Source organism: Corylus avellana, chromosome 4, assembly GCF_965113065.1.
Source record: "Corylus avellana chromosome 4, dhCorAvel1.hap1.2, whole genome shotgun sequence".
NCBI classification, from domain to species: domain Eukaryota; kingdom Viridiplantae; phylum Streptophyta; class Magnoliopsida; order Fagales; family Betulaceae; genus Corylus; species Corylus avellana.
In genome coordinates, this window is record NC_142493.1 from 32,106,875 (window position 1) to 32,122,417 (window position 15,543).

Sequence of the window (15,543 nt, forward strand, 5' to 3'; positions counted from 1 at the left end):
TAAATGATATGAATTGTTGTTCATTTTTTATTTATTTTTTGTATGTCATGAAAAGCAAAGTAACAAAAGACATTTAAGTTAGATTAAAGTTTGACTTTAGGAGAAAACTAATGTTGTTTTTATCATCAAATAAACATTTTACTATTTTTAAGGGGGTTTTTTAATATTATCTTTTAAGATCTTTTATTTTTAAGGAGGCTTTATATATTTGCGGAGTACTGTTCGGAATCATTTTGTTAACCTTTTTAAAGTTGATCTAAAATTTAAAATTTTCATTGAATCAGCTCTAAGAAAATAAAAAAGAATGATATTAAACAATCAACTTTAACCGTCCATCCTTTTGAGCCGCCTTGCTTTTCGCCTTAAACACTATTTACAAGTTTATCAACTTCTTGTCATGATATGTTGCTTTTGCACTGAATTTCCGGTTTCTCCACTTCTATCCCCTACTAACTTAAGCAGAGTGTCATCCTTGATTCCCCCTCCTGCTATCTTATCTCTGGGAATGATCAACTTTGACCACCATCCAAGTTTCATTCATCCAAGTTTCTTCATACTATGAAGTCAATGAAACTTGGCAAGAAAATAATATAAAACTAACTAGAAACACAGCATTAGTAAATAGAAGTAGAATATTTGTAATTATACCTCAATCACATTCTAATCAGAGATGGAATCGAGGAGTAGGGAAGGCTGTTATTAAATTATCCAGAAATTTTAAAACTTCTGGTTTCGTCCCCTGATTATAAATTGTTTTTGTACTGATATGGTTCCTTGTACCAATTAAATTCATTTAACAAGACTAAGCTATATATGGTTTTATTGAAATGAAATGTATATGCATCAACAGTAGCCTTGCCATTTAGAACTGTGAAAAATGGAGTAATTGTTTAATCGGATATAGAAAGAAAAACCTTATAATGAAAACGGTTCAGACAGGTCAAGAACCGGTAAAGCGCCAAAGCAAAACCGAACCGGACAACAACGCGTAAAAAAGCAAAAATGCTTTTCCTCGCAGACTGATTAGACCAAAGCAGAGCAAAACGGAGAGATAGAGAGGGCGAAACGTATGATTGCCCTCTCCGCCTCCGATCCCAATCTCCAGCACTACAACCTCGTTTTCCAACGACGACAACAACAACATCGAACAACCCTAACGTTATCTGATTTTATTCCTTCATTCATTTTTTTTCCCTCTCAATCACATGAATCTCTCATTCTCATTGTCCACGCCATTTCTTAGTCTTTGATGCGACGGTCGAATGCTCGTACACGGGTCTATTCCAAAGCTAGAACCCACAACGGAATGGATCCCATCAAGCTCCAAGTCCGACCCACCAGCCGCCCCAACTTATTCTCCCGCAATTCCAACTCCAAGCACACCAAATCGAAACTTTTGATCTTCGCTTTGATTTCGATCTCTTTTGCTTTGCTGTTATGTTACTTGTTGGTGTTCGGGAAAAGCTCGCGGAGCTCCGTGAAGAGAAAGTACGGGATCGTCATCGACGGAGGGAGCACCGGCACCCGGATCCACGTGTTCGAGTACCGGGTCGAGAATGGGCGTCCGGTGTACGATTTCGGGACGGACGGGTTGGCGACGATGCGGGTGAACCCAGGGCTCTCGGCGTTCGCGGAGGATCCGGATGGGGCGGGCAGGTCGTTGACGGAGCTCCTGGAGTTTGGAAAGGGAAGAATCCCGAGGGGGCGCTGGGGAGAGACCGAGATTCGGCTCATGGCAACCGCGGGGCTCCGGTTACTCGAGTCGGAGCTCCAGCAGCGAATTCTGGAGTCGTGTCGGCAGGTGCTCCAGTCGTCGGGGTTTAAGTTTCGGAACGAGTGGGCTTCGATTATTACCGGTATGCCATTCTGGTTTTCTTGTGTTTTTTTTAGCTTCCTGTGCTGTCATTATGAGGGTTCTGTTATGCTTGTGATTTTGTATGTGAAAATGGAGAATCATTACAAATGTGACACCAGTTTGATATGACGGAGTTATGGGACGACAGGACGTATTGTAGCTCTGCTAGTGCCACATTGTCTTACTAACTAATGGAGAATGGTTTGGAAGAGAAAATGTGTTACGGATAGAAATTATTGGTGAGAAAGGCTTAGGAGTTGTGTTAAATTAGGAGTTTTGTTAATAATTATTTATAGTTTTAAGATTAGTTTCATCATTTTAGAATTAGGATTAGTTAGGTTTATCATTACTATGAATGTTAATTTGTCTTTTTCTAATGTAAAAGACGGCTGAATTTTAATAAATGCACCTGGATAATTATTTAACCAGTTACATGCTTGAAAAATTAAGCATGTACCAATTTGATATCAAAGCCAAGTTGCCCATAACCCACACATTCAAGTTAATGGGAAATTCCCATCTATCTAGACGTGTGGAGCAACTGATGGATCGTTTAGAGCAACAAATGAGGTATTTTAGCGCTTCTTTGGGCAAAATGATTCAAGAAGTAAAATAGAAGAACCGTGCAATGTCTGCCAACCTCAACAACATAGGGGTTGAAAAAACTGAGGAAATCAAATATTCTCAATAGCCACGGACATTGTCACCCCCACACCCATCACAACCAAAAACACCCAATGACCATAGCAGCCACTCCATCGATCCACATGAGGGCTTCACCACGTGGAAACCCCATCTCCACAAATAGTGACATTCCCACACATTGTTTTGTGCTTAATTTCTCAAGTGCATAATGGGATAAATTTAAGTAGGTTCTTAGAAGGAACCTACCTACGTTTGGAAAATAATTCTCTGCATGCCTTTATTAAAATTCAGCAGTCTTTAAATAGACTCACAATAGAAAAATATAAATAACATTCAAACTAATGATAAACCTAATCTTAAAATAACTAATCATAATCATAAAATGATGAAACTAATTTTAAAACAACTATAATCATTATTTTAAAAAATCCTAATTTAACACAAGTTTTAAGCCTTTCTCACCATAACTGTTATCTGTAGCAAAATGTTTCTGGTTGTAGTTCAATTGGGGTATGTGTTTATGTATGTGGGTTTGAAGGTTGGCTGGAAACATAGGAACAATGAGAGCTAATCCCAACAGAAGACCACCAAGACTAACATCTGTATCTATGAAAAAGACGAAGGGGAGAGCTTATGGGTGTGTTGTTGGTCGTTATAAAATTTGCAAGTGATGTGTATGGTTTTTGTACAATATCAGTCTGCTCAAACTGACTGTTGATAATTCCATGCTAGCGAATCCAGAAATTGTTGGTAAAATCTTTTTTTTTATTGCGATATTGCAGCATTTATTGCATTCACGTTTTGCTATTGCCTATCTTGGCATCCTATGAATTTTTAGATATATGATACTAAAGCTTTATCTCTTCTTTTGGACATTATGAATCCCGTTGGTAAATTGATCCTAATCATATATATTATGCACACATTTTGCTTCACTTCCTCCGTGGAAGCTTAATGCTGAATAATGTGTTTGTGTTAGGCTCTGATGAAGGGCTTTATGCTTGGGTTGTTGCAAACTATGCTCTTGGGACTCTTGGGGGGGATCCTTTGCAGACAACTGGGATTATTGAACTTGGTGGGGCTTCTGCTCAGGTTTAGTTCTTTCTCCCTGCTTCTAAGTATTTTTGAATATTTGGAATTCTGGTCACTGTATTTTGTCCCATAGCAATTTGCTATATCCACTGCCTTACAATTGGGAGTCATACAAGCCAACAAGTTGGATGCATGGCATTGCAGGTCCAGAGTAGTATGCATCTATTAGATCCTTCCCAGCAATTACCCTTCATATATGGAAAACTTGATTAACCAATATTTTTTAGCAATCTTAGTCTAGAGGACAAGAATATGAGTTAGTCTATAGTATGCTTAACGTGTATATTTTATTCTCAATAATCTAAGTTAGCGTCATATTAAGATGTAAGAGCTGTGCAAAATGTGGAAGTTTATTGATTTGGGCATCTAGTACTCAGTGCTAGTAATCATTTATAGAATGCTGAAAATAAAGGCTTCCGCAACTTCATTCCATGGCTCATCTAGGAACTTATTTGTTATATGTGTGTCCTTTTGAGAGGCTTCTGAAATGAATTTCAATTTATCTGCTTGTTTTTTTAAAGTTTAGAAGCATGATTATCTGACATTGTTACTTAGAATATCTGGGTTTTCATCTTATTTCAGGTTACCTTTGTTTCAAGTGAGTCAATGCCTCCTGAGTTCTCACGTACTGTCAGATTTGGGAACATTACGTATAATCTCTACAGCCACAGTTTTCTTCATTTTGGTCAGGTAACTGTTCATTCCTATCTGTATCGAACTTCAAAAGGAATGAAATCTGTTTTTATCATTATCTTGCATAATGGTCTGAATTTTCATTTATGTTCTACAATATGATTTGGAGCTTTTGTAATGTGTGCTTTTTGGCAGAATGTTGCCTTTGACTCATTTAAGGAAGCACTTATTTCATCAGACTTGAACTTGGGTAAATATACATACTTTTGCTCTTCTGTTGTGAGTATTGCAACATTGAATTTCAGTCAGTATCCTGTTAGACACCTGCATTGGGTTATTGCATAAAAATATATATTTTTTTTTGATAAGTATACTAAAGAATACTTATCAAAAAAATTATTTAGTTTTATGTTTTATTTCATTTTGACGAGTATGGGTGTTTTGGGCAATTCAATAAACAGGCGTTGCTCTAATTTAGGGTTTAGCCGTGACTCTATTTAAGTGTAATTTGTACTCCAATAGAGGGAGACTTTGATAGAATAAAAATTATGCCCCCCCAGCTTCTTTCTGCACCCCAGATTCTTCTCTTTTTCTCTCCCCATAGCTTCTACTTTCTCTCCTTTCTTCCCGTTTGTTTCTTTCTTCTCTCTTTGCCCTACTTTTATCGTGTGATTTTTTGTGATTATTGCGGTCCTACATCAAATTTGGCATCAGAGCTTAATCCGATTGTTAACTTATAACAATCATGCGATGTGACAACCACCATTCCAACATAGCCACTGTCCATCATCATTGCCTCTCCACTGTCTACCAAAGCAAAGCAAACTGTAAAACCCACCAACTTCCAAAACCCCGAGACTGCTGCCATTCAAAAAAAAAAAAAAAAAAAGAATTAAGAAAATCCCCAAACAGCACTACCGTGCCACAACCAACCGCCCACAGCAATCTGCTCACCGCCGTGGCCCAAACCCACCACAATGCCACAACCAATGACCCACAACATGATGGGCAGTCCTCTGCACAGCCTAAAGCACCACCACCAAAACACCCACACACCCAACCGGTAACCACCACACAAATCCAACCCACCATCCTATCCAAAAGAAAACAAAAACTGCCTAATACCTATCGCACCAATCTTCATCCATCGGAGCCAACCCCAACCACGCTGGAACCAACCACATCACCCAACTGCCCGCCATCACCAAATTCTAATCCACAAACCCACCTGGCATCAATCATTCATACCCATTGGTTGCTACCGCTTGTACAAGCTGGACATCTTGGCCTCTCTCTGTCTCTCTCTCTATTTAAACCTCGATTTGGGATTCATACAGTTTGCACAGGTTAAGTAGAAGTTTCTTTGGTATAAAAGATGCAAGGAATATTGCTATTGCTGTTTACAGTCTTTTGTCATCAGGTGTTACCTCCGATTGGGTGGGTATGGGGCATAACTATGTAATGTCTTATGGTCAGTAATAAGAGGAAGTTCTTTGTCCGTAAATGCAGTTACTGAATCAGTTTCCGTAACTATGTAATGTCTTACATCAGTTTCCTTTAATGCAGTTACTGAATCTCTTCAAAAGGGTACTTTGTTAGATCCTTGTACTCCTAAAGGGTATTCACATAACGTGGAGTTGCTGAAGCTTTCGCCAGGTTCTATGGAAGATAAGAGTAAATATTTAGCTACTCTTCAATCTAATGGGAACTTTTCAGAGTGCAGATCTGCTGCATTGATGCTGTTACAAAAAGGAAAAGGTTACTATTCAGGACTGTATTGTTAAATTCCTGTTTCAAAATTTCTGTTCATTTTTTTCTAGATAGTGGTGGGGATGATCATTTCTTTATCTGAACGCAGAGAAATGCTCATATCAGAGTTGCTACATAGGATCAACTTTTATACCTAAACTTCGGGGGAAGTTTTTGGCGACAGAAAATTTCTTCTATACGTCAAGGGTATTTTGCATTTTCTTTTTAGACCAATGTATCATGCTTGCTTAGTGTCCTGCTTTTATTGTTCTTGACTTCTATATGATCCATCTGGAAGAATCGATAGTACTTTTCAAAGACTCTTTAATTTCTATTCTGACCATATATAGCATCTTTAGATGTACTTGATTACATGTTTTTCTGATTCGTTTTTTTCTTTTCTGTCTCTTTAGTTCTTTGGTTTGGGTAGGAAGGCATTCCTTTCTGAGCTGATGATGGCTGGACAACAATTCTGTGGAGAGGATTGGTCAAAGTTGAAGAAGAAATACCATTCTCGTAACGAGGAAGATTTACTGCGCTATTGCTTTTCTGCAGCATATATCGTGGCCCTACTTCATGATAGTCTAGGAGTTTCTTTGGATGATAAAGGGTATGTTCCTTTAGTAGCCGGCTGGCTTGTTACAAGCTTCTTTTTCTTTTTAATGACATCCATATTTGTGTCTGTGTAGTCCACGTGTGTGCATTTGTGTATGTTTATGCCTGTATTTTTGCAGTAAGTTGAATGTTATTGTCTGGAATTACTGTTGACCAGGATTGAGGTGGTTAATCATGCACGAAATATTCCACTTGATTGGGCTTTGGGAGCTTTCATTCTGCAGAGCACAGCAGAGTTGGATCAAGAGCACCCCGACTGGATGGCTAACATTGTAGGTGATGAATCACCCACGCTGCTCTCAGTAATTGCCATCTTTGTAATTTTGATGTTTGCGGCATGGTCTGTATCAAAGTGGAGGAAGCCCCAGTTGAAGACTATTTATGATCTTGAGAAAGGTCGGTATATAGTTACCCGTGTCAATAGATATTGATTGTCTATACACGTGGAGATTCATCCTAGGCATGGGAAAAAAAAACAAAAAACAAAAAAAAAAAGCTTTGTAATTACCATACATTTAAATTATTTTATGCATCCCCAGTCTATGCCCAGAGTTCTTAAGGCTTTATGCAGATGGGAGAACAAAGAGTGCATGTTTGGGGTATCAGTACAGATTGTAAAGTTTTGTGGAGAAATATTAGAAGATCAGATTCCCATTTTGTAATCGGGTTGTGATACACACAACCTAGCACGCGGGGCAAAAATTTTTATTTTTTTATTTTTATTAAAATATTTTTTCGACTGGCATGCTTAGCACACCGGCATTCTCTTTTACTTCACCCTTTGTAATAAGCGGGAGTCCAAAATCAATTGAGAATCACTAAAATCCTTAGATACAATTAAGGATTTGTTTGGATGTGCGTTTGAATGGTTTAAAATTGCGCACTAAAAAAAGAAAAAGTACATGATTGGTAAATAAAATTAAAAGCACTTTTAAGAGTTTAAAAAGTCAAAAAAAAAATGTATATATATATATATATATATTAAAATGCACTTTTGGTAAAAATTAATAAAGTTTTTGCAAAAAAAAATATATTTTTTAAATTAAAAGTTTTATTTCTCAATCATAATATCAAACATGCTCCAAGGGTTATAGCCAGCAATTTTTTTTTTTTTTTTTTAAAAAAAAAGACCTTAATATATGTATGATTAATTTTGCAACATTAATATATATTATTTTAAAAATATTATAAAGTATAATAACATAATAAATTTTGAGTTAATAAAAGTGACAAGGACTAATGTAAAAGTGATCATGCTTATTTAATTTAAAACACTTATTATGTCACGTTAAAACGTTTTGTCAGAATAAAAAAAATAAAACCACCTCCCAAAATATATTAACTAACATACCCTGTATTTAGAAATGAACAATAGCTTTGAAAATATTCAGAGGGAGGATATATATATATATATATATATATATATATATATATATATAATGTATGTCACGACTCACGTCAGCTGTGGCGTTTATAATCTTCGGTGATATTTTCCCAAGCCATTGCTTTTTTAGTTAATTTTAACAAAACAAAAACATCAAAAAAGGAATCAGTCAACTTTGGCACGACATATTCCGCTTCCAAATAACGTACAAACAAAAACCCAGATGATTACTCAACAAAAAAAAAAAAAAAAAAAAAAAACCAGAGATGATTATGACGGTCAAGCAAAGTCCCATCAGAATAATAATATTAAAATATATATATATATATATATATTCAAATTTCCAAGTCTTCTTCCCTGATAGTGTACTCAGTACGACAGTGGTGGTCTACTTTGGCGCCTGTGTCTTTTACTTTTCTAACCTCACTATTTATTGCGTCATTTACAGCGCTAAAATGATATAAATTGATTTCTGGTTCTTTTGAGCTGTATGAAATGGATTTGGAAGCAGCAAAATTGACGTTTGATGAGTCTCTTCACATTGGGCAGCTTCTTTATTCAACTCAATCCAAAGATAAGATATGAGGTCGATAGCCCAACAAAACTCGTTAGAAATTTTAATATTCCATAATGGCAAGAGAATGACATATAAAATAAAAGTGCAGGAAAAGGCTGGTGGAAGCCTTGATTGGGAAGCACCAGAGTGGGAGTGGGAATTGGGTTAGGCGACCCGGCTCTCTGGGTCGGTCAAAACTCAAAACTGCCCTGCCGCCCTATTCACGTACCTAAATTCAACATCAAATACACAATCATTAATTCACAATAAAATAAATGTAGATATGATCCACATATTTATACCTATTTAATAGGATGGAGATTAAATAACTCATCAACCCAACAGATTAATTTTAATTTTATTTGTTTAGTCCGTACAAGAGAAGGAAAAAAATTGAACTAATGTCGTCCGCTTCATGAGACGTGATCTTCAACTGATTAAGTTACCCTTTAAAAACTAGATTAAATCTATTTTGGTTAATCTTCTTCAACAATCCAACCAACATATTAATGGATATCTATATTTTATGGATTAGGATTATTTCTATTTCAAGTAAAACCAAGAAAAACCAATAGGTTTTTCTTGGTTTTACTTGAAATAGAAATAATCCTAATCCATAAAATGTATATGATAAATATATTTTTACATTATAAAAAAAAATTAAAATGCGGAAGATCTTCTTCAAATTTTATATGCAAAATAATCCTTTACTCGTACCAGTTGGGTCGTGGGTATTTGTGGGGCCCCGGACCGGATTAGGTTGGGAAATGGGAATAGGTCGTTTACGCGGCAATGCATATGGAAAATGACAGAAATACCCTTGAAGCCGTTGGATGCAAGGCTAGAAAACCCCGTTGACGATCGGTGAACCCGAGGCCAAGCCCGAATGACTCCCCCCACTATATATAGGCTATAGCCACTTTTCGGCAATTTCCAAACAAGTCAATAGGAAAGCGCGGAGCAAAATTCCATTTTTTGTCCTATTTCTTCGCTCTCACAAACATTTCCGCTGGTAATATTTGTATCCCCTCATTTTCTCTCTGGAATTTTCTCGGAAACCTCTCATTCGCTGCTCTCCCCCAAGCGATCAAGGAGTCCTCTACTCCCCGATTTCGCAGAAATTTGTTCAATTTAGGGCTTCTTTTTCAAGTTCAAGGTTTCTGAAGCTGTGACCTTGGGGGAGATTGTGGTGATCAATTTTAGGGGTTCCGGAGAGAAAATGAGCGATCACTTGGTGGTGTACGTGGACCGTCTGATTCCGCCTGCAGCCGTACAGCCAGTGGCGGAGTCGCAGACCAAGGGTCCTTCTGGCCCAGACCCAGACCCAGAAACTGCGGGGCCGTCGCGCTCGGTGGATGAGCGAATAGAGGGCTCCGATGAGGAGGAGCCGCTGATTCAGATGGCGGAGTGCCGCATTTGCCAGGAGGAGGACAGCGTCAAGAACTTGGAGACCCCTTGTGCTTGTAGTGGCAGCTTAAAGGTATATAAGCTTTGTATCCCTTCTCACGTGCGGTAATCGAATTGGAAGTATTTGAATCTGTTTGTGTATGTGTGTTGTTGGTAGTTGTAGGATTGAGAATAAGAAGTTCGTGGTTGGTTATCGAAGAGGCTCGGGAAAATATGTTTGGTTGGTTGGGAAGGAAAATGGTTTTTATATAAAAGCAGATGGAAGTGATATAGATGTATTTCTATTGAAGGAGAATGGAAACAAGTAATGAGAACTTGAAATTGTTTGTTTGGATAACGAAAGGCATCTTGATTATGTTTTTTTGAAGCTGTTGAAACTTCTCGTCTATTTGGTTGATATGTGGTGGCTCTGTTGAGGGTGATGGGTTTAGTAATTATGTTTTGTTACCATGAGGTCGCTAAGGAAAAGTGGTAGTGGTTCGACTTGGTTTGGAGTTTGCTATTCTCTCTTGCACAATACAACATTTTTAGAGGTTTCAGGTTGGTTGTTAAAAGCTAATGGCAATAACTAATAGATTCTTTGCTAGGAGTAATGTGTGATACTATGTTCCACCCATTTTGAAAAACAAAACCACAATCTTCATGCAGTGGGTGATTATCCTGCATTTGATAACAGTAGATTAATTACCTTTCTCGTAAATCCTTGATCTAGAATTCTGGTAGCTTCTGTGTTTATGAGAATTTGTGCAAACTGTAATAATTAATTCAAAAACCATGGCTATTGGTACTAGCTTTTTTTTTTAAGGATTATTTCTGTGGATAACAAGTTAGAGCTAGCAAATAACTTCTTTTGGTATAAATGTGAAAATGTTTTATTAAGCCATGGACGCCACTAAAAGCTACACTGGGGAGTGACAGTGTCCGTCCTTTTTTCTAATTATCTTTTTCTTCTCTTAAGCAATGAAATTTGTATTAGTTCACTTTGCTATTTTGATTTCTTGCATATATTAATGGCTTCCAATTTTGTTCAGTATGCGCATAGGAAGTGTGTTCAGCATTGGTGCAATGAGAAAGGAGATATAACTTGTGAGATCTGTCATCAGGTATGCTTTTTGAATCTTATTCTTTATGTGGTGTGCTATTTCCTAACCTATCAAAAAAAATGTGGTGTGTTATTTCCTAAGCAGCATCCATGCTGTAAAAGTTAATTTTTTTTATGATACTGATAGCTATATGATATTCAATGTTTTTCCTTTAAAGCATTCTTGAGTACTATTATGCTTGTACCTTTAGATATGTGATGGTTAAAGATTTAATATAATGGGGCATGGGTTGAACTACCAGTTTCCTGCTCTCTTAAGAAAAATAAATTTTAACTGAAATGGAAGCCATAGGTATGAACCATATATATATGCTTCATGGAGTTGTGCTTATGTACAATTTTACCTTTAGATAAGCAAGCTATTAATATATTTTCACTGAGAGTGTGTTTTGGATCAAAGTGGATGGTGGCATGTTTTGGAATGTATTTTGGCTGTACCTTTTGATTGTTAAAATCTTGTAGGTTAAGTTATTTTTATATGAACCTCATTGTTGATGCTGCTCTTTGTTTTTGATATACAGTCTTACCAATCTGGCTATACTGCTCCACCTCGCCCTGAAGAAACTGCCATTAATATTGGGTAAGTTAAAGCTTCGTATGTGTTTTAAATTATATAAGTATATACTTTTGTGAGTTTTATGATCATGCATGGTAGAGATATCAATCTGGATAAGTCTCACGAAATCTTTGGGTAACGGTTCCTTCTTTCAGTGGAGGCTGGACAATCTCTGGCACCCCTTTGGATCTTAGTGATCCTCGCATCCTGGCAATTGCAGAAGCGGAACGTCACTTTTTGGAAGCTGAGTATGATGAGTATGCAGCTTCAAATGCTAGTGGAGCCGCATTTTGCCGTTCAGCTGCTCTAATTGTAAGCCCATAAATTATGAATTCTTTAGCGTAGAATTATATGCAGAATTCCATGAATCATCACACACAAAGGCATACACCTACGCATACATACATATATACATATGTATGAATATCATGAACATTCTCCTGTTAAGAGGTCTATTAACCTCATATACATAATGTATGAATATCATTGAGCATTCTCCTGTTAAGAGGTCCATTTACCTCATATGGTCATGCGAATAGCTCATTGCTTATATGTAATATTTATCGAAGTATGTATACAAACTTTAAGCTCTTATTGATATTCAATATTTGATGGAAGAGAGCTTTGGGGAAATGAAAAAACTAGAACTGCTTGCCATGATTGTTAAGCCCTTGAAGGTGTTTCCTCTTTCCAGCATTAAAGTTTCATTTATGCCAATTACCGTTGGTCATGCAAATGACATTTTTCTGTTAAGAAAAGGGGAAAAAAAGAAAAATATTTCCCATTCTTAGAAATCCCATGCATCTAAGATCCTGACTTGGTCTATTTGGCAGTTAATGGCCCTCCTGCTCTTGCGGCATGCATTGACCATCACAGATCCTGATGGAGAAGATGATGCATCTACTTTTTTCTCTGTAAGTGTGGAATTTAAACTTAAAAGTTCTTGAAGGGCCATGTGGTGCTGCACCCTTTATTTCAAAGTTCATTTTGTGGTTAACCAAGCTGATATTTAGTTGATTTTCTGCAGCTCTTCTTGCTTCGAGCTGCTGGGTTTCTGTTGCCCTGCTACATAATGGCTTGGGCCATAAGTATCTTGCAGCGGCGACGTCAAAGACAGGTCAGTCTTGCCTTTAGCTCTACTCTTAATTGTAAATTCTATTATTTGTCTTTATTTTTCACCTTTTTTCTTTCTATAACTAATTTTTCTCCTTATAACAACTTATCAAAAAAAAAAAATTTCTCCTTATAACAAACTATCCAAACATGTAAATATTGTACTTGCTTTTGACAGCTCTTTTTGAGAATTCGAAATCTTAATGTGATGCATATGGTTTTGTATTTACAGGAGGCTGCAGCATTGGCAGCAACACAAGTTGCTTTTGTACTACAACCTGGGCAACGTAGGGGTCTGCAATTTGCGATAGCATCAGGACCCCCTGTGACTTCACACCAGGAACCTGTTTAATTTGCATGTGCACGCACCAACTCTTCATAGTTTCTATTCGAGAAGAAGAAAAAATTAGTGGAAAATAAATTATGAAGAAACAATGACGTTGTATTTTCCCCATATTTTGTTTTCCCCGTCCGATTCTATGTATGTATAGAAGAATTCGCACGCCTTTGCTTGAGCGAGCACCTGATTGTTATCTAGAATGTGTTATCTTGTTCGCATAAATATCTGTTAAACTTGTTTGGTAATAACTATTCTTGATCCATCTATTTTTGTAATCATCACTGTTCCTCGTATTGATATTGGGCCTTTAATAGACCTTTTTTTCTTTTTTAATTACCAATTTGATGTTTCATTATGTGATTCTCTTACAGAAGTTTTCTTTCATTTTTCCTTCCCACCAAATGGAACTTGATTTAGTGAATCTCGAAGAAAGTAAATGCCAAGTATAGTTGTAATCTCATCTCTCATAAGTACGTGGCACGTCACATTGAGGATAAAACTAGTAGATAGCAGGTCTCACTCACTTTTTTACACACGTGACAACCACTATTGAGCATAACTACGAAAGCTCAGCCTCTGGAGGTTATAGGAATCACCCTTAATAAAGTAGCGGGCGTAACAAGGGTTTAATATTTGGTCATGAAGTGGCAAGAGCAAGCATATATTCTCCCTCAGTCTTGGTGGCAAGGATTGTGATCCGAGGAGATCAATGCTAAAGTAGAGCAAGGAACTCGCCTTTAACTTATAATTTGCTAACATTCTGATTGTTGTTTTCCCTTTTGTCTTTGCTTTTTAGAATTAACACATGCTAACCAACACATCTATCTGTTCTGCCAATAATTAATCTAGGCCATTGTTCACCCATCTCTTACTTGATGGTTCACATGATGTGATGGACGGCGGCGGTTTAGCATGACCCATGATGCTGCATTAAACGCTCAAATTCAGTCACATGGTTCTTAGTTCTTACAGTATAATCAAAGAAATAAACTTTGGAAAAGCAATGGAACAGGGAATTGTTCAAAGATTGGTAATGATCTGTGAACTCAATTTGCTTTATCTTCTTTTACTTTGCTTTGTTGTGCTCCTTTTCCTCCCTTTTCTTTGGTGGCTTAGTCAGTAGACCATTGCACTGAGACAGTCGAGGTGGGGGAGGGGGAGCTAAGGCTCTTGGGACCTTTAGATTTTAAATAAAATTAACAAAAGCCACAACTTTAAGACTAACCCCCGAGAATCCAGAAATATTATATATATCATAAGAGGGTATGGGATCCACCTAATTATTAAAAGGATTCATTGTAATGGTATAATACTTATTAAAAAAAAAAAAAAAGCCAAAGGCTATCTAATAAGTACATTAACAATAACATTGTACATGCCGTACCATAATCTAAGTAGAAGGCCCCACCTAACACTTATTTATTTCCTAATTTGGCAAAAACTTGAAATAGAACGTTAGTATTATACTATTACATTCAATGACTGAGTTCGCAGGATCTAAAATTAAAAATTAGAAATCATTAAAAATATTTTAATTAATCAATATAAAAATTTGATTACATAACTGAAAATTTTCGAAAAGATTAAAAAAAAAAAAAAACTATATACAGTAAAGTGGCTTCAAAACTGCAAAATTAAGAAAAAAAAAAAAACACTATGGACATGGGCGCCTGCCGCCTGGCGGGCAAGGGGCATAGTTCGAGGGAGGGAGGAAGGGGAATGAGATGGAGCCCCTTCCCTCGTCTGTTGGCATGCACAAGGGATGGGGGTTTCAAAGAAGAAAATCTCTAAGAGATTCTCTATTGGAATATAAATATATAACAAAACTCGTTATTTCTTGTGAAATTAAAAGTTTTTAAGATAACTAGTAACTTAACATAATATCATAGAACAAGTCTTAAATTCAAACTCTAATTTCATAGTTTACCTTTTGTTTTAATTAAAATATTTCATGTGTTGTCTAGTCTCATACATAAGGTAAAGTGTTGGAATATTTATTAAATAATTAAAACTATCATTTTTCAATCAATTTAAACGTCTAAAATAAAGTGATAATTTCACATTCTCTCTCCTCAAAAAAAAAAAAAAAAAAAATTATTGATAATTTAACTTGTGTATAACACATCCACTCCAACATCCGTTGGGCACATCCAACACGCCTCCTAAGGAGATTAGTTGGAATTCGTGTGCCTTTCAATTTATCATGTTGCCAAAGAGATTGACATGTATTGCAATTCACATGGGTTCATGCATCATGATGCATGATGCATGATGCGTGAAACCCTCAAAAGAAAATTCAAACCTCATGGAGAAAAACGTAGACCAGAAAGCAACAACTCATCCAACCCCTTTTACTTTAATTGGAGGATAAAAAGCAAAGAATCATCCATTAACAAAACACCCAAGCTGGGGGCTGCATTGCTTGGACCATGACCAGTCACCCTTCAATATACGGCATTATGTCACCAGTTTGATAAAGTGTAAGAACTTATGCTT

At 36.6% G+C, this 15,543-nt stretch overlaps 2 protein-coding genes across 2 annotated transcripts; both read left to right on the forward strand.

Moving 5' to 3' along the window:
* The first annotated feature begins 1,034 nt into the window (after positions 1-1,034).
* LOC132179334 (putative apyrase 6) lies at positions 1,035-7,328 on the forward strand. The gene is made up of 8 exons (XM_059592039.2): positions 1,035-1,856; positions 3,480-3,592; positions 4,175-4,282; positions 4,421-4,475; positions 5,792-5,983; positions 6,084-6,181; positions 6,388-6,584; positions 6,747-7,328. The coding sequence occupies exons 1-8, from the start codon at positions 1,250-1,252 to the stop codon at positions 7,018-7,020; spliced, it is 1,644 nt and encodes a 547-aa protein (XP_059448022.2). The 5' UTR covers positions 1,035-1,249; the 3' UTR covers positions 7,021-7,328.
* Positions 7,329-9,450: 2,122 nt separating this feature from the next.
* On the forward strand, positions 9,451-13,342 carry LOC132179815 (uncharacterized). The gene is made up of 7 exons (XM_059592598.2): positions 9,451-10,009; positions 10,968-11,039; positions 11,560-11,618; positions 11,750-11,906; positions 12,428-12,508; positions 12,622-12,711; positions 12,940-13,342. The coding sequence occupies exons 1-7, from the start codon at positions 9,749-9,751 to the stop codon at positions 13,057-13,059; spliced, it is 840 nt and encodes a 279-aa protein (XP_059448581.2). The 5' UTR covers positions 9,451-9,748; the 3' UTR covers positions 13,060-13,342.
* Positions 13,343-15,543: the final 2,201 nt, after the last annotated feature.